Raw genomic sequence first — 24557 nt, forward strand, 5'->3', positions numbered from 1 at the left:
GCACCAACTCAACCAATCAACCAATCAACCAACTCAGTAGAAATCTCAAGTTGAAGTATTCAAATGATTTTGTTCAGCCATCAATTTAAACAAAGATTTACAATTTCAGTGAAGGACCATGAAAACCAGAAAATATAAATTATTAGCTTAAAGCTATAGTGCGTAACTTATGTCGCCCCCTAAAGGATTTCTGCGTTATTACAATGACGCGGCCGGCACCTCAATATGACGTATGGCCCAGTGTAACCCCACCTCCCCACCGCTACCCATCCACCACTGTATGCTTTTTTTGAAAATGAACAGTCGATGAAAAAAAGGAAAAATGGACTCTTCAGAAGAGGTTTTTGTATGATTTTTTTGTGCCTCAGCAACACGGGCCACATACCTTGTAAGTTACTGCTCGCTAGGCTATCGTTACACAATGTGGCGAACACCAGGCTGCTAACAATACATTACGTTCATAGCACCATTTCCAAGAAAACAATAAAGTACTTGGTCCAGTACATATAACAGCAACACATCCCGTTCGTAAGTCACTTACTTATCCAGCAGTATCACGGCAACATCGGTGTTGCACCACAGTCCAATCTCCTCCTTCAGGGCTCTCCATCGAGAAAAAGTGACGCCGATGCAAATTCTGTTTAGTCTTCTCCTTTTGTCCCTCTCTCTCTTTGCCAACAGACGTTCTGCCGAACCGGAAGGCCTTTTGTTTGCAGTGCGATCCACTTCTGAACCTCTTGGTTGCTTCTTCTGGCAGCGCTCTCCTCCCCCCTCCCTTCTCGCTGTCAGGTAAAACCGAGTAGAATGCGTCATTTCCTCTGCACGAGTGTGGGAAAGTCGCCCGTCAACACCAAATACAAAAGAACAAATACTGAAAAATACAGCAAAGTGAGGAACCGAACGGCTTAATCAGCGTTGTATAATCTCCTCTTGTAGTGGCTTGAGTGAAACGGATATTTATAGACGTAAAAGTTACGCACTGCAGCTTTAATTAATCAGAAATGTTTTTATTAATATTCACAATGTCAGGGCAGTACATACTCAAACAAAAGGAGCCTTTAAATTTCTCCTTGAGAATCTGCTGCTCAAGGGAAGTTTCCCACTTGATTCACCGATAACACAATCTTTAGATGACTGTTTAATAGGGCTGCCACAAACGATTATTTTAATAGTCGACTAATCACCGATTATTTTTTCGATTAGTCGACTAATCGGATCATACGTACATTGAATGTAAAACATACAGCAGGAAGCAGCTGCTCTTATATAACCATTATCTTTCGGCTTGGAGTGTTTAAGGTATATGCTAACTAAAAAAAAAAGACAATTAATATCATAGTTCATTAACCCTTTCATGAAACATGCAGCTTGTTGAAACAAACAGTTATTTAACTGTGTAGCAAACACACAAAAATAAATACTTAAGGTTTTTGTTTTTCTTTCCTTCATTTGTCTCTGGCATTTAAATCAAATGAGGGAGGCACCTGAAACTAAGGAATTATTCACAAAAAGTTTTGGTCTCACTGAGTCAAATATAACACCAACATGTTCAGTATGGACTCAGTCAGGACATTTGCTTGCTGAGGTGTGCATGTAGATAGCGTTGAAATAAAGCCGTCCATTGAAGATGAACATAGTTTTTTAGCACTGAAACGTAGTGTTAGAAAACATTAGCATTCCTATTCAAACACATCACTGTTATAACGTTACAGAAAACACATGAAATATGTGTGCTAAGGCTAATTAATCAAATCGTCATCGCTAATGTTAACGTTTACAGCTAATAATATGAGTAAGCAGCAAGTTAACTCTCTGTTTACACTAATTTTAGCAGCTAACTAGCCAGTTAGCTTTCCAAGATGACGTCCCTCTTCACAGTCAGCCACAACAACATGCTTCCTTTTCAGGTGCTCGTGCGTCTTCGTTGTGCTGCCGTGGAAGGCAAGTTCTGCCTTTTAGATATTGCATTGCACACATTTGTCTTTAGTTTTCTTAAAATGCTCTAACACCTTTGAGCTCCGTTGCCGGGTAGCCATGATACCAGAGCCCATCTGGTTTAACTTCCTGTGACATCACGGCTGACCCCGGTTACCACTACTTCCCATGTGTGTCAAGGACAGAAAGCCAGACGCAGCAGTGGAAGGTACTGCAGCAGTTTTGAGAGAAAAACAAAGTTTGAAAAAAAGAAAAAAGACGCGTAGACTATTAAATTAGTCGCAGCGATTTTAATAGTCGACATAATCGTGACTAGTCGACTAATCGTGGCAGCCCTACTGTTTACAACGGCTTGCTAAAACTGATTGGCTGCAATGTCACCTCCGTAATTCCAGGTGGCATATTAGACATTTTATGGCATATGTGAAATTGACCTTTGTAACTTCTGTTAACCTATGGTTACACCATATGGTCCAGTTCTAGTAAGTAAACAAACAGTAGCTTCATGAGTTTACCAAAGCATATTGTAAAAAGCTGAGCAGCTGAACAGTCAGGGTTGCCATAATTAACCATGATGCTTGTGTGCTACAGAACCTGTAGCCACCTATCTGAACTTAATCAGTGTAAAATTTATGTAATTTCATGTGACAGCACTTTCAGATCAATCAAAATTCAGGAAAGTCAAATGTTTATAGCTATTCTGAATATGTATCCTATAAAGGGGCAAAAATACATTTGAACCATCTTTTCTTAAAGGAAAAAAACAACTTCAGAGTTCACACTCAGCCTCTTTTTTCACCCCCAACCAGTCACTGCATATAGTTGCTGCAATTGTCTGATGTACACTTTGAAAAAGTAACAAAAAAATTAACTGTGGCAACAATGACTCACTTGGTAGAGTGGTTACTGTCTAACTGGAAGGTTAACAACACAATTTTGTGTGTCCACGTGTGGAAGAGTCCTTGTGCAAAACACTGAACTCCACATTGCTCCACCCTGTCCTGTGCTGTCTCAGCCACTGGGAACAGTATTCCTCCCTTCTTTATTTTCCCCCGGGTCAAATTTCAGGACCATTTTAAAAGCTTAGCTTCCACAGGAGTGGGAGTAGGTGCCAACCCTAGTCGATGGATAAATGAGGAGCATTTTGTGGAATTTTGTGGCACACACATAGTGCAGCAGAGAAAGACCACCATGCCTTTTACTCATTGACAAGCACAGCTGACACCTGTCAGTTGATGGGCTCAACTATGCCAGAGAGAATGGGATTGTTATGCTATCATCCTATCAAGCTCTGGGTGCACCAGAGTCACTCCAGAGGAGCTGAGGCCGCTCCCAAACACTGGACCCAAGAAAATTATCCAAAAAAGAAAAAGACGTTCCATCCTCACGATACCCCAGTGATGGAGAGGATTGAAAAAGAAAAGGCAGCAACTCAGCAGAGAAAATTCTTCAGCTGAATAGAAAAATCTAAGGCATCAACAAACAAAACCAAGAGAGGTGAATGTCTGTTTGGTGTGTGTGGAGCCCTTCTCAAACAACCACCCCAAAGAGACAGGGGTTCCAGTGCATACAGTGCAAGACACACCAGGACTGCACACCTGGACAGCCACTGTATATCTGCAGAACTGTGACTCAGAAAGTGAGTGAAATAAATAATGGGGATTCGGGTAAGCCTATTTCAGTTCTGTTGTCTTGTTCTTGATACTGTTTTTTGTCAAGTATATGATCTGTTAGTTCATGGCATATGTGAGGTTGTTGCCTCTATAAGGGGGTGGGGAAGAAGATGCATTCCCCCTGACCTGTCATCCTGGGTCTCCCGTGTCATAGTATCTTTGTTGTACCTCTCCAATCTCTAGTTGTGCTCGCAGATTCTTTTTACAAACATTTGAACACTGGGTCAGAAGATAGTGGGAAATTAAAATATATATAAGTGTATTGTTCACCGGCCACATGCACGTTACACACAGAAACTTGTTTTTCTATTTTTATGATTATTAGCTATTGACATGAGGAATTCCCATTCTCCTTACTCAAACCCTTAAGCATCACATTTAAATACCTAAAGCTAATATTTATTCTAAACCTAACCAGAACCAAATTAATCAAAATGCCACGTGGTGCCCAAAAAACTTGTTGGACCCCATAAGTGAATTATGCTACATTGAAAAACAAGAACACATACATATACACATACAAACATGTTTTTTTTTTTTTTTTTATCCTTGTTGTAGCTCCTTGCCCTAACCAGAACACCTTATCATACAAAATAACATGAAACTTTTCTGGAGGAACAAATGCTTGTTTGTTTCCCAGTCTAACCTACCTTACACACGTGGTCCGGTCTTGCAGAGTGAAACTGTGTTCTTTCTACCATTTAGTAGACTTCTGCACTCTTTTTCCACCTGTTTTGGTACTGCCTGTGGATACTCATAACTTTTCCCACATTTTCTCAATTTCTCTCTACTGTGTCTTTCTGCACTTCTTTTCTCCAGCTGAGACTATGAATCAACCTCTTCGGTAGGGTAGGACCAGGTCTTCCTCCTTGTGTGTTTGTGCTTCATGTCTCTGGTTTAAATGACCTATTTGTACTTTTTCTGTCAGTAATGTTTTTTACACCAGTATCCAACCACCATCATTCCAAAGACAAGCATTTTGCTGCTTAAAAGCAAATCAGACTGCACTTGTTTGTCTCATTGAAAAATCAAATCATTTACAAATGGCTAAAGTTGTTCTGAAAGGTTTCAGTTATTGTAAAGATGCTGTGATTACCACTTTGTACAACTCCATATCTGAGTGTCATCAGTTGCTCAATAATTATACAGCCTTAATGCATTTCTTTATTCCTTTCTATTAGATTCCACCACCAGCAATTCAGTTAAGTCAAAGGTAAGAACAAAATATCCTACTTGTACGTTACTTCCTTATCATCTGGAATTTGAAAAAGACATTATTCATTACTTGATTGGGATTTCAACCTTTCAGATTTCTTTAGGCTCTAGAAAAGACCTGAATGCCAGGGACTTCTTTCCCAGGGCCATCATCTCTGCTGTGACCCGCAAACGTAAAATATGCCTCAGTACCCATCTGCCTGGCAGTAGCGCTGACGAGGATTCTGAACATGAACCGGTCAAAGCAACAAACTACGTGGTAGAAGAGGTTGGAAGGGAGAAAGAGGAGGCGAGAAGAGAGAAAGAGCCTGTAAAGGGTGTACATGTCTCTCCTAAAAAAGAAAAAAGGCGGGACAAAGAAATTCTGGCAGAAGTAGAAAAAGACACAAAGAACGAAGTAGACAGTAGCGCAAACAATTTCCAAAGGGAGAGTGGTCAGAGAGCCACCTCACCAGCACAGCATCTTCCCCCAAACAGTTATCTCAACTCATATCACCACGTCCAAGCCACTTGCCCCTTTTCTCATTTAAGGAATCGTAATCAAGCCATAGGACGCCCCAGTATTCCCTTCTGGATTTACCCCACCAGGCCTCCCAACCTGTACCAGGCAGTCAGCTGCCATGGGCCCCAGCAGCCAGGCTGGAGCCAGTCTGCCTCAGTCTGCTACAACAAGAGCAGAGGTGGGAGGATGAGGGCTCTGTCCATGAACCTGGATCTTGAGCTGGATCGGAGTGAGGAAAGAGTTAAAGGATGGAGAGCAGACAAGGTTGAAGTTATTAGAGTCACTGAAGGAGTTCCAGCTCAGTGTGGATATATTGGAATTTCACATGAATCAATTGTTGATCCTGGATCTGTTCAGCAAATAGACCCCCTCCCTCACAATACTCAAAAGAGTGCACCTCTTTTCTGCACTTCTCCAGGATGGATAGATCAAAGCCCCCAAGGGTCCTCCACCATGGTTCTGAGGAGATTGGCGCGAGACCCACGGGATAAAGCAAGAGCATGGCGTCGTCACACCATGCTTGTCTAACATGAACGTTGATCTACTAATGCAGTAACAAACATTTGTACTTTATTCACCAAAACTGGTGAACTAGTATTTTTTTCTTAGCAGAGGGCTCTTGGATTTTTCTTGGCACTAAAGTTGGCAAAGTGATTTTATGGTAAAGAAATCTTTGACTTGCAGTTGGACAGTTCTCAGTCATGTGTCTCCCCTCACTTGTTTTCAGTTTATACTGGTGTAAGCATATCACTAATATGCACACTTACCTTCCAGCAGCTCACACTAATTCACAGGACATGGTCAGTTTACCTCTCAGCCCTTTACAAACTCTTCCAAAGCCTCCTGTGGATTTACAACTTACTCTCTGTAGACTTAAAACAAGCGTGCATTAAATATGCAAACCATGAGTTCAGCTGAAGTGAGGGTGAGAATAATTGGCAATAACACAAACCTGTTGTGTTTCCCTGTGAGTGTGTGTGTGTCTATCTGTCTGTATTGAGAGGGGAGGGCCAGTGATGTGAGGATGTTTTGTCACATGTTCAAGGCAGCTATGTGAACTTATGCCAAAATTCTGCTGGTTTTTTTTCCCTGTTTTGTTAACTTGTGTGAGCAGCAGCTGAATGATGGAGAGCATTAACATAGGAATAAAACCATATTTATGTTACAGCAAACTTATTCATGTAAGCAAATTAATAACCTCATTGAATTTAACACCAGTCTTACCAAAGTGTTATTTTCCTTTTCAGTTTCATTATATCGGCTTCCCTCTAAAAACTTTATAGTTCTGTAAAAACAAAAAAAAGAATCAGAACTACGTAGTACTGCCAACTGTTGTCACCCAAATTTAACATCTGTCTTATTCATATCTTGAGCTCAAACTGTTTGTCTCACTAAGTACGCGGGTGACGTGGACCAGTATTGTAACGGTTGTAAAAAGCTTTGTTAAATTAACCTATGCATGTGAATATACACATATATATGTGTGTATATCTTATCTAAATACACATTAAATTATTTGTTTTGGAAATGATTTTGTCTTTTTTTTGTTCTTAATTGATTGTAATAACTGGCATTCAGCTGGAATGAGGGTGAGGATAATTAGCGATAATGAGCTGTAACAGCCATATGCATTTAAAGAGACAGTCTTACTGTTATGGTTTGTATTGCTTAGCTAAGGTTATGGTAACGCATAGCTGCATGCAACTACTCTTAACCATCTTTACTCAGCTATAAGACTATATGGGCAGACAGAGACTGCAGATAGGGCTGTAACAGCAAAGGAGGAGGATTACGGTGTTCGTTAACAGATCCTTAACAGATTAACAGATCCTGGTCATGTTACTGAGTAGGAGCATCTCTGCACCCTAGATGTTGAATTACTGGCTGTGGGTTCCTGTCAAAGTTGTCTGATGAGAGTTCACAAGTGTTATAAGCCAACACCGTTGCCATGCTACAAAAACACCACTTCAATCTGTTAATGATGATGTCGAAAGATTTTCACTAATTTGCACACCTCTCCCTGATGTATTTCAACTTTCTAAATGTTTGTCATTGTTATTTTAATTGGTTATCTACACCAATTAAATAGCAATCTTAATAGCAAATCTTTGATCATTTATACTGCAGCAATATATTTTGCATTCAGGGATTAATGAAGTATTATCGACCTGAATGGAATACTGCTTTATGTTTTGCAACAAAGTAAAGTTAAGCTTGGTTAGGGTACAAATTAGGGTCAGAAAATCCTCACTAACTGTCACACAGACGCAATAGCAAAGTCCTTTATCCAATATAGACCTTTTAATGTAAATTTGTTCCTAATATTTGATGTTTAGGGGATCTCCCATCCTTCAACGATGACACTTTCCATCATTAGTTCCAGTGTAGTTAATTTGGTCCCAGCTTGTGTTCTAATAGGTGAGAGCCCCCGAAAGAGCAAAACTGAACACTGGGATATACACAGTAGAAACAGAAAGAGCTCGATCACAGGACATGTTAGAGATGGATGGTCATCTCTAAGCTGACCAGAGCACTGAGAAGACATGGAGACAAAGAGTCAGATGCTGAGAATCAGAACAAAATGACAGTCGTGTATCCAATTCTCCAATCCAATTTACATTCAGCAACGTTGTTACTAAATACTGAGCACAAGGGCTATGAGCAGGACAAATGTCTGAGAAAGGCCTGCTGCACCACTAGTCTGTTCAGCCAGTTCTGCATATTTACAAAAGCATGGAACAAAAAGAGAGAATAAGATGAATGTGTATTTAATCTCACTAATGTGGACCATTATATCATGATCAGTTTGACCAAGTATCCAGTTTAAAACAAAATAATCTTTAATATCAGATTCCTGTGGCCCAACACAAAAAAAACCCTGTGATTTCTTCTATAAAGATTTTGCTGAGTGAGCGAGAGGATCACTGGACCCTGAGGTGAAAATCATATCAATCTTTCCTTCTATTGAAAAACAGGATGGGGGTCAAGTCCATGTTTTGATCCTTCTTCAATGAATCAGTGTGTGTCAGAGGTTGTTTGGCAGCTTGTTTCATGAAGACATGCGGCTTCTCTGGTGGGCTTTCCTCAGCAGGTAGACCAGACCCTGAGTGACAAACGGCCAAAGCAAGAAGAGAAGAACGGTCTGACCTGACATGCCAAATGGCCACCATGTTTCCTCCTGAGAGGGGAAAATAAAAGATAGTAAACAGGACACAGAGGAGCAACGTCAGCAGACTCTTCTCAGGCTTTCACAATACTTCTGTCAGTTACAGATTATTTTCAGTTAATATTTCTGCTGCAGTGTCAAATGAAATTAAAGTTCAATATCACGTAGAATTACACTGAACATCATCTTTTTATTTTTGAACACCAGCTTTTAATTTCTGTTATGACTGAAATCAAAACTTCTGACTATGGTCTAATCCTTTTTGTTGATGAAAACATGATGAAGGAAAAAGAGAAAAAAAAAGAAAATCACACAGCAACTCATTAAAAGGGCTCACGTGCACCAACACAACACAGGACAGAACAGCCCTGCTTGCAACGCAGTGCGAGTGGCAGGAGTGACATTACACTGCCGTAACTTCCCTTTGTAAGTAGTTGTTTACTGCTGTTCAGCATGTCAATATTCACCCTTAATGACATCCAAAAAACATTCGACTTTGCAGGCGTAGTGCCAAGTATGGATTACCAAACAGGACTCCCTGGCCATGCGTGTCGTTTGTTTTTGGAAGTGAAAACCCTAAAGACATTTTTTTTTCTTCAAAAAAGAAAATAAAAATTTCAAATAAGCTTTAAAGCAACTGATGTTGCCTTGTTGTATAGATAAGAAAAAAAATGGATGGATGAAATATGACCCTGTCATATATTTTAAAGGAACTAAACTTTTTATTACCTGCATACTCATACGAAGAGCTTTCTGCAATCCACTAACAATAAAGCTGCATACTCAATCTGTTAGATATCTGCCACAATGAGCTTCTTCTACTTTCCATTAGGAAGCATTAAATTGTGACATTAAAAAAATATATATTTGAATCAACACAAGTGAAAAAGCGGATAGTTAAATGATGTATTTGTACAGTTGTCTACTGATCCGGGCTCCAGCCAACATTTACTGTATTCACCCTCAACCTGACAACACTGAATACTACAGAATTTAGATCCATCTACAGGATGCGCTGGGATGCATCATCAGTAATGTTCCTGGGGTCATCAGGGGTTTTTCGGGTCTTTCAATATCAGACCCCCTCATACGTAGGTGACCCATCTGGGTTTGATCAAGTCCCGGATTGCATCCCAGCAGCACTACTACAGTTGGTTCACAGTGATCCCACCGGCCCTGGCTTCTGCAGTCCTCCACCAGGTCTTGGTACTTTGCCAGCTTCCTCAAATAGTTAGCTCCCACAAACAGTTAGCTCCCACATCATCACTTGCTTGGTGGCGTCTGAGTAGATAAGCAAGTCTGGGTGATGTATTCAGGGACCTTTAACAGTTTTCCAAGGTTTACTTTCAGCTGCCAATCTGAGGCTGTGGACAGCCTACTAGGGATGTGAAATTGGCCCTGTCTTCAGATCATTTGATCGTGGCCACTGTCAATCGCAGATAGACAACCTGATCGAAAATCACTCCATCCCTATTACAGCCTATTATGTATTTAGAAATATAGGTTTTGCGCCACATCTGCATAGTCAGAAGTGTCTGTGGCTCAAAATTTTATTTTGGTTTAGTTTTTTGTGTGAGGAGCATTTCATTTATGCACACTGATCCCTTGATTTAATATAGTTATTGTTGTTCAAATATATGCCTGAATTATTTATTTTGTGACTAAAACGAAAGATGATATAGCATACCACTTGTAGCACAGAGAAAAGTGTTTGGTAAGCAAGCAAGCAAGAAGATTAAGAACAAAGGAGACAAAGAGAGCCTGCGTCCACGGTGTGTGTCAGAGTTAAGTGTCTTATGTCAGACACAAAACTACTCACCTGTTGCAAAGCTGTAGCTGAACACTGCAGGCATGGTCTCCACTCTGAACTCTGAGCCTGTCGCACAAAACCCGGCAGTCAGTTCAGAGCACTGACGACACATTTCAAACCAGACAAAAATATACTGGAATCGACTCCCTAATAAGTTTAGACATGATCAGTTTGTTCCCACTATGTCAGAATTTGAAAGACATCATTGTAGACAAACTTACATGTGTGGCAGCAAGTCTTTCCACTACCTCCAGCCTCTCCATCACACTCCTCATGTCTTCTCTGAGCCTCTGTAGAGCCAAGATTATTTGCTGCTGTAGGTAGGCATCATGCAACCTCTCTGCACCACTCTCCGAACTATCCCCTCCTCTTCGGCCAGCCCCACCGTCGCTGCCTAGAGCCCCCCGCCTTGGATTTCCCTGTGGAATACCACCTATGGATCATAACAAGTCAACTCAATACGGATGTAACAGCCAAACAAAACTATACTTTATTTAGATTTCTACACTGGATGATTAATGGAAAGGCTACAATAACAAATGTTGTGTAATAGTTGTTGAAATATAAAAATTAAACTATGATTGGATATTTCAAGTTATGAAAAAATGTAAATGATCCGCAGTGCTGTCCATAATGCTTGGGATAAAGTCACTTTTTCCCTAAAATCAAAGGGATCATGTATAAAAAGTGTTGTAATAACTTTAAATTAAAGTCTGGAGATGTGCAATTTAAGGGGGAACACAAAGAAAGATTGAATTTTGTTATTTAAATTTTCCCATTTTAAACATATCAAAATGTTTTCAATTAAAATATCATTATTTACAAGTATGTTTACATAGTAATTCATTCACTAATAGTTTTTTTTTCCACGATAGCGTTGCTTCTGGCTTCACACCATTCAGGTAGTTAAAGGCAGACCTTGCAGAGTAGTCTGTAATGGAGACACCTGCACCTGCTGCAGGTTAAACACAGCTACCATGTGGAAGATGATTTTCTTAAAGTGTAAATGTTATACATGTGAAAGAATGTTACATTCAGGTCAATATGCTCTGCGTGTTGCTTGTTGGGCTTGAGTTTGCCATGATAAGCTTTGAGCATGCTTTTTATTCAGACGGCTGAAGAATGTTAATATGACACAACAATCACTAAATATATTACAAATACATATATCATTTGCTAAATACAATAAATATAATATCTGTATCATCTATAAAAATGGATTGCACATTTGTGCAAGCAACTGTGGTAATAACTATTTTCAAATATTCCAGGGATTGTTTTCCCTGAAAACTTTCATAATAGTTTAGTATAAAGAAAAGAAAAATTTTCTTTAATAAATGCAAATGAATAAGGAAACAGAATAATTCTTGAATAGGAATGGAAACATACACTATGCCTCATTAAATGCTGACCACTTGTTCTGACTATTTTTTAAGCTACAAACCCTACATTAAAGACAGTCTTAAGGTGTTCTTTTTAGTGAGAACATCATTAATATATAGACGTTATATAATTAATGTACCAACACTGCCTCTTCATTTTCATTGGTCGCTAGTTTAGCGGGCTTGTGAGCTTAAATACTCCGGCAGCAAAGTTTCTGGTTTCTCTTGCCAACTGAAACTAATTGGCTAAATATGGTAACACTACTTGGGTGTGAATAAAAGTAAATTACCATAGTATTTTATGACAATTTTATATATCTGCTATAACTTCATCAATTCTGTTCCAAGTTGTTCATTTATCCATGTGTTTGACCAAAGGAGTTCTATGATTTTGTATACCATAAGATGTTTATTATTAATGCAATACTGAACACTTTGTGGCTACCAAGAACTTTCATATAGAAATATCTTACGTTCTCTCCAGTTGTGGTCGGAACCTTCTCTCCCAGTGTCCTGACTCCTTCTGGTGGGATGACCCTTACCATCCTCTGCTCCTTCTCCACCTTGACCTGCTCCAACTTGTCTGACCTCCAGTCGGCCATCCAGATGACACCTCTGAACAAGAGATGGCTCCAGGGACACATGGACATTGTGAAAGCCATTGGACTTGACAACTGGGATCTGTAATCAGCAGTTGGTTTTTCAAAGCTTTTTCAGTGTTTTTCTTTTTTGGCTTTTTTAAAATGAGCTCTCCGTTCAGCTGTTTCATTTTGTTTCATACATACGACAGTCAGCTATACTGCATCATTACCTGGACAGAGTGTGTAAATCATACCTTAATACTGCTAATTTGCTCAATGGAATCCACAGAGTCACAGAAGATTTCGCTCTCTGAGTCACTGGTCAATGCCAAACCCTCTGACCCTCCAGAGTCTGCAGCAGCACACAGTGTGAACACAAAAGAACCACAAATGTCTGTGTCAGCAAAACAAATCCTCAGCGAGGAGTGGTTGAACAGTTTTTTTTTGTATATGTCTGTGAGAGTAAACTGTCTATTATTGGCTTTCTGGGCTGTTAGTGAGGATACATGTCGTGAATGATTTAAATATTTTTCTAAATATGAGCTGTGGACAGAAATGCTTACAGATCACAGCCGGAATCATCAGTGCAAATACAATAAAAAAAAAACAGTGACAAGGTAGAAAGGTTCAAGCCATGTTTACCCAGAAACTGTTTCAGTCACACCTTTAGTACTCTAGCTTACGCACATCTGACTAAGAGATACTTTTTGTATTGGGCTTTGAACACTTCCAAAACATGTCTAACCAACAAGGTAGCAGCTTTTGTGTTTATTGTGTGGCTACAGACAGAGCCCAAGAGCTGCTGCTGCCTTCCGTGTAGAGGTATCAGACAAAATTAGAGGCAGGAACATCAAGCTTACAGTCATTCTGTACCGTTTGGGATGCTGGTGGATGTGGGATCAATAACTTCAGCCAAGTTCAACTTCTTATTTGGATCAGGTTCCTCTGGATTCTCTTTAGACGCCCCCTGCTCCTCATCTTCATCTTTCATCTCCGTAACAATGGCAGCATGTTGGCTGCCTTTTAGACCTACAGTAATACAGAAAGATTGAAACGTATACATACTAGAAACAGTCAGAAAATATCTTTTTTTTTTTTTTAAAAACAAAAACAAAAAAACAGAGAGCTACCAGTATGTCACCTTTTGGCAGATTTTACCATGACTGCTTGCTCATTCACTGCATGACACTTTTGGATAAAATACCAGTTTCTAACACAATTATTTGTTCATATAAAACCAGCTACAATGTATACACTACACACGGGCCTCTGTATAATATATACAGGTAGCATGTCAAATCTAAAATGCATTTATAACAGATTCAGTCCAAATCAACAAGTATGTTTTCTCACTGACCTCTGAGTTTGAGAAGTGACACTGGAGGCTGCGGCATGTCATCAATCACCAGGTACAGAGGCTCAAAGTGGTGGAAGACTGAGGCCGTTGTCTCATTCATGGGCATGGTGTCAATGACCTGCAGAGACAGGTTCTCCTGTTTAACTGTGCTCACAGCATTAAAGACGAGTAATCTTTTGGATTCAATGGCTCACCATCTTCGCAGCATTACAGCAAACTAATATTTATATTTAGGAAACCTGATCTAAAACATAAATAAATAAGAATGGCTACCTCTGGTTGTGAGTGACCCACTTACAAGGCAAAGGGGATTTCACATTAAAACAAGATAAGTTTTTGTCATTTATGGAATTATTAGTCTATTATATATGTCAGAAAATCTTGTTTTCTACTGTCTAATCCTGCTGTAACTTCTCATAGAGTGACACCTTCCAAACCTAAATTAGTCAAGTATGAAGGAGAGATATTATCCTCAGCTTTTTGTGGAAGTAACTGAACACTTTCAGGGCCTATATGCCTTTAGAAGACATAGCATTACTTTCTCTGCTTTCAGCCATTGCCACAGCCCTTATTCTGCTTTCAAATTATATAAATCAGGAACGCCAAAAAACAAAATGACACATTCATCATCTGCAGAGTTTATACGGGTTTATACTGGTAGAGCTGGTACCCCAGCACTGTATACCGGGGCTAAAGCTTCTTGATGCAGCTGGCCGGAGTTTTAGTCCTGGCTAGGGCTTATGGCTGCATGTTATCATCCCTTCTCTCTTCCCTATTCCTGTTTTAAAGAACAATATTAAAGTAAATGGCCCTCTGAATAAAACCAGAAAGTGGCTACATTTTTATTAATTTACTGTCACAATAGGTTAACAAAAACAACCTTATATTCAATCATTTCTGCACAACTCTGTTACCATAAGCTCAAGCTAGGGGAAAAAAAGACCCATCACGATTTGAAGTAAACACAAGAAACTTGTGCTAAAAAAATAAAAATAAAATGGACCAGACTCAGTGAATAATTCCCTACAATCCCCATATAGACCAGTGAGCAGTGCTGGCCAACATATCATTGGGGTCATCAGGTGGGAACCTCCTTTCATCAGCAATTCGTCTAGTTGGGCCCACAACACCTCCAGGAGGCTAGACTCTGATCACTGATGTCACAGAGTCGCTCCACTAATGCCAGCCATCACTGCTCCTCACACCACAACAACCATCTTTTCTTCCATAACAACAAGCTGCCCCAGCCTCTCACCAACTGCACACCAGTCATAGCGGGTGGGGATACAAACCCTGGTTCAGTAGGGGGTAATGAAAGTAAAGAGGGTGCCAGAGGTGGAGGCAGGACAAGACACACTAGCAGATTCAGCAGATAAACTCACCTAAACAGTAGTGATGGGTCCGGCAATGCCGATGCGTCGGTGCATGTGTTAAGTTCATAGAGCCAAACCTCGTCTCAGTGCGCGTATCGCTTTAAGAAAAGGTCACGTGACCAATACAGCTGCTATTTCACCTGTGACTGATGCGCCAAACTGTGTTTTTAAGGAACCGCATCTGCCAACGGGAACGGAATCTTGTGTCAAGTGTCTGATTGTCTTCCCTATTTCCAAAGTGTTTCCACCTGTTCCCCATGGCTCCTCATGTGTTCAAATAGTCTGTGTCTCCCTTGTCACATTCCTCACTCTAGCATTCTACCACAGAAATGCATAGTCCTGAATCCTTGAGCCTGTTGTTTGTAATTTATTCCATAGCCATAGTTTAGTCACGGTAAGTTTTCATAGCCCGTTTTGTTCCTCTGTTAAGGAGTGATTATTATTTTTATTTATTTTTTTGTAAATGTTTTATAGAGTTGCGTTTCAGTTATTGTTCAAGTTTCATAGTTACTCCGCGAGTTGAGAGATTTTGTGTTTCGTTTGTCTATATCTTTGTGCCGCCATTAAAGGTGAGTAATACTAGTATTAAGAGTTAAGTTTCATAGTGCCTCCGTTTTCAAGAGAACATCATTTGTTTGTTGTAGTGCGTAGAGTTCTTTCATAATTTTCTGTTTTCCTCCAAGAGTGGAGAGCGTTTTTGTTTTGATCATTTTCATAGCTGCACCCTCCTCAAACATAGTTATTGAGGAGAGTGCTTTAAGATTTTCACAGCCCCTTGTTTTGGAGATCCTTGACTTGTGTATTGCAAATAAACACTCTTGCTTTGAAACAACCCTATGTGCTGTGTCTTCACGATCTGTGACAGTGTCTGTGCCAAAATAATAACAGATCTCAAGTCCAGTAACAGGTCCCTTCAATTTTTATGCGCATCGGCCTCATCGGTGCCATGTGAGCAGGTCTATTTAAAAGCTGGAGAAGTTGCATCCAAAGGATGTAATTGCTTGAATGCAAATACACTAGAAATCCATCCCAGCGGTCAAAGGGCAGAAGGTGGGGTACAGGTGATATTTTAAATATATCAAAGATATTCTAAACTTAGAGATATAAAACACAATAACTTAAATAATATTATTGTATACTCATTGACTCAGTATGTCAGTTGAGTCTCTCAACTGGGTTGTCTGCAATGATGTTTAAGATCCAGCAGGTGTCAGTACTGAGCAACACAGTGACACACTATCAATATAGTTTGGGTAATGTGCTGCAATGCTTCACGAGGCCTCATCTACCCATCACTACTAAACAGTCCTACAATCACTAAAAATGCCAACAAAAACAAAGCCATACAGACCAACTCACCTAAAATGGCCATCTGGTTTCAAAAGGCTCACATGGGCCACATATTAACTTTCTCCCCCTCTTGAACAAACTGAATTGCCACTGTCTTCACATTAGACCCTCCTAAATTCACCTGCCTTCGTTTATCTTCAATACCTGCAGCTAAGCTTCTTAAAACTTGGTTATGTCACCACGTATACCGGCCTTGTGACAGACTAACCTTACAACCTGACAAAATATGCCTTAGAGTTGAAGTACCTTAACATAATGAACATAACAGGTCTCCAGTTACCCAGAGTTTTAGATTCTGGGGAGTTGGCAATACATCATATGTTGCCCCAATCAAAAATCTAATACTCCTTTTCTCCATACTCCACAGCTCTTTTCCAACCAAGCTTTTTCTTCTCTACACCTTCCCAATTCAACCACTGTCCCTGCTTAGCCTGAGCCACTGCCTTTGTACCCCTTAACATTTCCTTCTGTCTACGAACCTGCTCAATAACTGGCTTTCTCTTCTCCTTGGAACCTGCTCTACTCCAGCACTCCTGGTTTACCTGGGCCAAGTGCCAAGCCTCCCCGGCCTATTTGAACATTACCCACAATCTCTGTATGTCTAAGAGTTGCCTCCTGAGCTGCCATTCTTGGATTCCATTTCATCCCCTTGTTGGGTTTGGAACCACCTTACTATTCCATCGGATGACCATTTGGAGGATGACTCTACTAAGCGCTCATGGAGCTTCAGATCACCTTCTGAATGAGAGTGAGAGTACGTGCTGACAGCGAGGACGCTAGAGAGATTTTGCTTTTATCAAGTTTTACTGTGTTTTAACTCATAGTTTTACAGTGTACTTGGTGATATTGGTTGTTTTTAAAATCGGTGTTTTCAACTGTAGCCAGAGGTTTAAACAACCGGACGCTTGGATTGTTATTTTAAGTCTCACCTGCCACACATCAGCTAAATGCCAGCTGCAACTTGTTTTTAGCAGTGTGGGAAGCTACCAGAGGCTGTTACGACTAACACAGGACGGGACTCTACTAAACACACCATGCCTTTATTCACCTCTCCAACCGGCTGTGGCAGCTGCCTCCGTTTGACCCAGCAGTTATCTGAATTACAAGAGAGAATATCCATCCTCTACCAGGTCCGCGATGAGGATCGGATCGTGGACTCTCCGGTCACGGTGGGTCGCGCTGCCACAAACGAAGCTACTGACGAGCTGGACTCGACTGTCCCGTGCCTGGACGCTGCTGATGCTGCCCACTACACGGACCACTGGACCAAGCTGGGAGCGAAACCCAAATCCCTGACCAGCTCCACATCGAACTGGAGGTAGTCGTAGACCACAGCTGGCAGAGGAAACCATGGTGGGAAGCTCCTTTCTCGCCTAAAATGCCTCAGGATCTCCCGCTCTCCAACACTTTTGCTGTCCTGGACGAGAAGGAGTTTCCTCCGCTTGGGGGGGTCAACGAAACCCCATAGTTTCTGGTGCCTGACCAGGAGTCACCGCCTGCAGCCTTCACTGTGTCGTGGCGGTACAAGTCGCCTGTCAACCGGCGCCTCACCTGCTCCTCTCGTTCCAGTATCGTGCACTTTGCCCCCTGTCCTGCAAAGAACCGCCCGGTCAACATCTCCATCTCCAAACTGAAAAGAGCAGACTCTCAGCGACATGCCCCCTCCACCGGCTCCTCACTGTCTACTTCTGCAGCCTCCCCATCACAGCTTGACAAGCCTCCTTCTGCTTCCTTCGGCAACTCTATTGTTAGGCACGTTAAATCCAGGACCTCTACCACACACTGCTACCCTGGGGCCAAGGTTCGGGACATCATCCAGAAGATCCCAGCTCTTGTGAGTAGACACCTACATGCCAAGAACCTTGTTGTACACATTGGTACAAAAAACATGGCGAATTGTGAGAGGGAGATTTTAAAATGCGATTTTATCATTCTTTTTAACCTTCTTAAGGACTGCAATAAATCCGTTTTTATCTCTAGAGTGATTCCCACCTACCACAGAGTCATTGGACGTTTTAGCAGGCTGCTTTCTTTTAATACCGGACTACAGTCAGTCTGCTCGTCCCACAACACAGCTTTTATTTACAATATTAATCTCTTTTGGGAACGTGCACCATTTTTTAACAGAGATGGAATTCACCCCAGTAGACAGGGCACCCATGCTCTCGCTGCAAACATCTTCCACACCATTTCCATACATGCATGACAACCCACCCTGGTTATGCACAAGGTCACAACAACAACTCATACCACTGATATTCCCCCTCCCTCATCATTATTTTACATGTCACCAAACAGTACCCCCTGCAGTCAATACAAGGACACACCAAGCCCTGCCCTGTCGATCCCGGTTATCATCACCACCAGACAAATCTGCAGAAGGACCTCTGGAGTTCATTTTCATAATCTTAAACCAGTGCAGCTACACAGACCAACTACTCATCCACCTCATAACAGAACTCTGAACATGGCCCTTTTAAACGTCAGGTCGCTTTTAAACAGGACATTTATTATTAATGACCTGATTTTAGATAACAATTTTGACTGCATGTTTTTAACAAAGACTTGGGCTTAGCTCAGATGGACCAGCTACACTCCTAGAAGCCTCACTACCTAACTACATGTTTTCATTTTCATCGCGGACGGGTAAAAGAGGAGACGGCACAGCAACCATCATCTCAGCAGCATTCAGTGTTAAAAATATTACATTTGAGGAATATACATCTTTTGAATATCACTGTCTTGTTTTTAAAAGTCCACAGATCTTATGTTTGACTGTTTACAGGCCACCGAAAAGATCAATCATCCATGCAATTTTATCTGAATTATCATTTTAGGTGACTTTCATTTACACATTGACAATCAATCAGACTCACTTGCCTCAGAATTTTTCAATATGTTAAATTGTAGGAATTTTATCCAACATGTAACTCAACCTACTCGTAACAAAGGTCACATTTTAGATTTAATCATAACTCATGGTCTCAATGCCAGTATCTCTTCAGTTGTGGATGTAGGTATCTCTGATAATTCTTGTATCTTTTTTTCTGTCAATGGTTTTAAATCAGGAAAATATTGCAGAGGGAATGGTGTGGAAGCGCTATCTTAATCCTGAAATGACTGCAAATTTTATTAATCTTTTACACGATACCCCATCCTGCATTTCACCTTCTTCCTGTGATTTTATGGTAAACAACTTTAACAGTAAACTTGATACAGTTGCCCCACTAAAAATTCAGCTCTCTGGAAAGATCAAACAATTAAACAACTAAAGAGGAAATGCTGTATAGCAGAGTGGAAATGGAGAAAGACTAACTTAACCATTCATTATCAAATTTTCTGTGAACAACTAATCACCAACAAGGCAATCAAACACGCAAGGCAGTCCTACTTTTCAAATCTCATCAATAACAGCAACAACCCTAAAATTATATTTTCAACCATCGACCGTCTTGCTAATTCTATTTCATCATTTAAATAATTTTTCGTCCTGTGAGAGGTGTGGGGAATTTGCAGTTCATTTCAGAGACAAAATCGACAATATCAGATCAGATCTTGTTCAGCACCAGTCAGTCCAGAACCTGATCTCAGAGCATGTGTCTGTATGTGAGGAAACCCTAGAAAGTTTTGTCCTGGTTGATGCTGCAATGCTTAGTAAAGTAGTTTCACAACTAAAACCATCAACCTGCTTTTTAGATCCCATTCCAACCTCCTTTTTTAAATCAGTTTATGGCTCTCTGGATGGAGATTTATTGACCATCGCAAACTATTCTCTTCAGATGGGTCTTTTTCTTTCAGCTTTTAAGCTCCTTCTGAAAAGAAATGGCTTGAATGTTTTAGACCCCAATAGTTACAGACCAGTATCCAATTTCCCTTTTTTAAGTAAGATTTTAGAGAAACTTGTTTTTAAATCAGCTGAATGATTTTATTTTCTCCAAATATCCAGTCTGGTTTTAGAGCTAAACATAGGACAGAGACTGCACTTGTTAAGGTTGTGAATGACCTTAGACATACCCTCGACATGAGAAAATTTGCTGTCCTTGTTCTATTAGACTTAAGTGCAGCATTTGATACTGTTGACCATGGAATACCTTTAAGTCTCCACAACCTAATTGTTTTAAATGGTTTCAATCCTATCTCACCAACAGAGAGTTTTTTTATAAGTTTTAATGAATGTTCATCTATGAGCTATAAACTGAATTGTGGTGCACTTTTATAAACCCGGTAGGGGACATCATTTGGATCTAGGGCAGACGAAGCCTTTGCACGCCTGACTACCTCCTCAACCTCTTTCCACCGAGGTGGTCTAACATCCATCTTATGAGCTATCTCTCCTAATGGTGGCATGTCAAGTGGAAGGCGTGCTACTCTGCACTGCTCAAGATCTGAATATGTATTTCTTGGCTACTCTTCCACCTCTGACCTTGTTTCCATGATCTCCCATGTAGAGAGTTAGAAGCAGCAGAGTGTTTTAAAAGTGCTGACTGAGGGTTCCATGTGTGCATTTAAGGATACATACTTAAACTTTGTCAAAATGTGGGCTTGATGTTTAGAGGTCTTGACACTCAGTCAACACGAAAACGTTCAACTGAGATTTTAGCTTAAGTTCTTCATATTCCCTTCTGGAATGATGACCAGACATCCTACTTGAACTTGCAATGCTGAATTTAAGAAAGATATATGTACCTCCCGTGCTACTCTCTTCATCTCTTCCACATATGCTGCCATGGCACTTTCACGGCTCATCTCTCCCAGGCGGCTCCAGGCATCCCTAACACACACACAGACACAGATATATATACATATATATACACATAGGTCAAATAAAGACTGCCCCCAAACTCCTTGACTTTGTGAGCTAGGCAGAAGAAAATAAATAGATCCCAAAGCAGGCGTACGACACGCTGGAGACATAGTCTCTTGGCTGGGAAATAACCCATACGCCTCAGAAGATTTACAGAAGAGTTGGCCAATAAAAAGGAGGTAGCCCTGATTGGAGGCTGACACCTCAACCATAACCCTATTTCTCTAAATACTCAACTAACTATTTAGCTGGCTGGCAGAATACATTTCATGTTGCTCTCAGATAATGACTTCAACTTGTTTTGCACAGCTTCAAGGTTAAGTCTTCAGCGTCTTCTTTTTTTTTTTTTACCAACACAAAGTGTAAAGTTTTTACAAACATGAAGCATTGCATTTGGAACAACATTATAAAAAGCCTTTCATTTTAATTGAAAATTCCTATAAATGATATTCAAAACCTTAAATCAGAAGCAAACAACTGCTTCATAAGTGAGGATTTAGTAATGCACTGTGGTTTTGATCATGGCACTCAGCCTCTCTCTGTCGGTCTGCCTCATATTTCCCCCGCATTAGCTCTTGACAAGGATTAGATGTGGAATGAGCTGGTGATTGCAGAAAGAAAGAAAAGACCCCCACTTCTCCTGACATGAAACACTTGTGCCATTCATAAGAGAAAATAATTAAAGAAATACTATGTATTCCACGTACCACTGTCATTTTTGTCTTCTAATCAACATTTGTAAGTAAACTAGATGCCAACTTGCTTTCAGTCTTTAAACACTTATAAAACAAGTGTAATGCAGTATTTGGTGGGCAAAGATGCAGTAAAGGAACTGCATCATATCTGATGGCAGCATTAACTAAACAACAAAACTGAGTACATCCCATCATGTTGTCAAGGCAGAGCTACCTTGAACTGCATTCTCATTTTTCCTTTACAAAAATGTTTTGGTTATAAATTGACCCAACATAAATAATCGTTTAATTTCAAAGGAGTGGATTCATATTAAGATGTTAATGAATGGCATCTGAATGTGCTCCGAAATTATTTTGAATACCATCACCTTTTATGCACATTTCCCTGAAACAGCGCACGGCTGAAAGGCTAATATACCGCAGTTCCCGATATCGTTTTTCTTTACAGCACCATGCCATACACCAACAACCAGATAACAATGCACTTTCACAATAATAAAAATACAATTTGATCAAAAAAAAAAAAACACAACCAGCATTTCAAATCAAGTTTAAAGAAAAAGAAAAAACTCAATCGCAGATACTGCAAAGAGACCCATGACAAGACTAAACAGGAAATCAGTAAGTTTCACACGGGTAGTTTTTAAGTTTTTAAAAACAAGTGAAACCTTTTTTTGATTTTGTTTTCCTTTTTAGAAAGTTTAAACTTCAAACTGCGAGACAAACAACTGTATGCATAGCTCATGTGTTTGCAACCAAAAACTAACTTGACTTTGACAACAAGGCTCATACCAGGATGCACAAAGTCATACACACCATTTATATCGACCCACTGGGTCCCAGAAGCCAGGTCGAGGCACTGTACACGGTCCACACACTGCCTGCTTGTACAGACTGTAGAAACGCAGCATCACCTCATAGGAGGGCTGGAAGGAACCTGCAAGTTAACACAGACATTTATTAGATCTACTTATTTCTCCATTTATAGAGACTAAACAGGGCAAAAATATAAATATAAAAAAAAAGTTCTATAAGAAATGATCATGAGCAGCAAAACAGATATATAGATAAAATAATATATAGATATGTAAACAAAAGCATAGCTTTTTCTAGCTACTCTAGATACTATGTGCACGATTCAGAACAATCTATCCACAGAAATGCAACATTACAAATTGTGAAGAAAAATGTGGGGAAAAAAACAAACATTTTTGTTACATCAGTGAAAACAGTTTGTGCCCAAAGATGCTAAAAATGTATGTGCTACTAAATGTCTTTAACTCCTACACATACTGAGACAAGTCCTTCTTGTTCAAAAGCAAATGACTCTGTGGAAGGTAAAGACTGTAAAGAAGATGTACTTTTAGGCTCTAAGTAGAGCGCTCAGAAAACTCAGCATGAATCACAGCTGCACAAACCCGTCAGCTGCTCCAAAGCTTCCCTTCTGTAAACAGACTGTATCATTGACTTAGGTTGCACAGATCAACCCAAAAGTAAGAAACGTACATTTTTACTGTCAAACCAGTCCCCCCAGCTCCATCACATGTGAAGTCTTCAACCCTTTGACTGAAACATACCATTCTTGGGGAGGTGATGAATGACATCCACAGCGACCTGAAAGCGTTTCTGGTGATCAACCACAGGCTGTGCCATTACTGGGACTGGCATAGTACATCCACTTTTTCAGTCTAACAGGAGCTGACAGAGCACATAAACACAGAATCAGCACGTAAATTACGCTGCATATATTTGGGTTGATGTTACAGGTAGCATCACACAGTCCCGCTGTATTTACCTCACGCTGCTTTTAGAAATGTGCGGTCAAAGCTGTCAACAACTGCTTCCAAGATGCGGCTTAACGGGGGGGAAGTGCAGTGCAGGGCACCGTAATGCTTTTAGTATCCTTTAGGTCATATCGTTTAGGTTGAAGATAAAATTTGAATATTTATCCACCGCCAACATAAAATGCAGAAGGTAATAACAAGTTTCAGTTACATTAATGTTCGGATGCAATGGGGTTTAAATTCTAAAATGTAGACATAGACATTAGCAATTGATTCCATAAAATCCGGTCAACTTTGACTTGGCTGGACAAAACATGAAGGTGTAGCTCAGCTAGCTAGGAACCTACATGTAGCTTAGCATTGGTGAGCTTTTAACTTTACTTACCTCACTGACTGTTTGTTCTGCCACATCCCAAGACTTTGAAAACATGCGATTTAAAGACACCGGGATTCTCAAATAAGATGTGACTTCGGTGCGTTAAATGTTTACGGTGACAGTAAAAATGATTAGTCTATTAACAGCTGTCCAAGGTCTCACCTAATGTGGAAGTGACCTGCGGTTGTATCCTGCTACTGGAGGATATGGTTTACAAAAATGACTTCCGTGTTCAATCACATGACAAGCGACTGACTGTGCGACTTGTGTTGGGAACTCCAGTGCTGAGCAAAATGTTATCCAGTGTTCACCATATAGTGTACTAAGTAGTGGGTAGGGCTAGAGAGTTGCTTTTACATTTCGGACACCTCTTTTTTAATAATAAATTTTAGATATTAAATTAATTATTAAATCTGGAATGAGATCAAGTCATATTTAGGCAGAAATATCCTCTGAGTAACTATAATATGCCTTCAATCAGAAGCAAACCTCAGAAGCAAATACTATGAAGGGCCCAGATCAGATAAAGACAATTCAAAATCAGGATCTTTATT

At 40.2% G+C, this 24557-nt stretch overlaps 2 protein-coding genes across 8 annotated transcripts in view; one reads left to right on the top strand and one right to left on the bottom strand.

Moving 5' to 3' along the window:
• The window catches only part of LOC140278964 (rho GTPase-activating protein 23-like), a 101299-nt gene extending 93017 nt beyond the window's left edge, over positions 1 to 8282 (top strand). For 5 of the 7 annotated variants that reach the window (XM_072374104.1, XM_072374101.1, XM_072374105.1 and 2 more), the window contains 2 exons: positions 4790 to 4821; positions 4918 to 8282. In XM_072374104.1, coding sequence (XP_072230205.1) covers positions 4790 to 4821; positions 4918 to 5853 — 968 coding nt within the window. In that variant the 3' untranslated portion in view covers positions 5854 to 8282. Of the gene's footprint in view, positions 1 to 681; positions 1384 to 4427; positions 4453 to 4789; positions 4822 to 4917 lie in introns of those variants that run through there. The other 2 variants (XM_072374107.1, XM_072374106.1) reach the window with 2 other exon arrangements.
• acbd4 (acyl-CoA binding domain containing 4) lies at positions 6880 to 24216 on the bottom strand. Its single transcript, XM_072374108.1, has 11 exons — positions 24013 to 24216; positions 23421 to 23541; positions 22660 to 22780; positions 21031 to 21115; positions 13622 to 13739; positions 13138 to 13293; positions 12519 to 12616; positions 12157 to 12364; positions 10523 to 10734; positions 10311 to 10367; positions 6880 to 8503 (listed from the first exon to the last, which is right to left on the bottom strand). The coding sequence occupies exons 2-11, from the start codon at positions 23509 to 23511 to the stop codon at positions 8375 to 8377; spliced, it is 1275 nt and encodes a 424-aa protein (XP_072230209.1). The 5' UTR covers positions 23512 to 23541; positions 24013 to 24216; the 3' UTR covers positions 6880 to 8374.
• Between the last annotated feature and the right edge of the window lie 341 nt (positions 24217 to 24557).

The sequence above is a fragment of the Leuresthes tenuis genome, unplaced genomic scaffold (genome assembly GCF_036924035.1).
Source record: "Leuresthes tenuis unplaced genomic scaffold, fLeuTen1.0.hap1 SCAF_20, whole genome shotgun sequence".
In the NCBI taxonomy this organism is placed as follows: domain Eukaryota; kingdom Metazoa; phylum Chordata; class Actinopteri; order Atheriniformes; family Atherinopsidae; genus Leuresthes; species Leuresthes tenuis.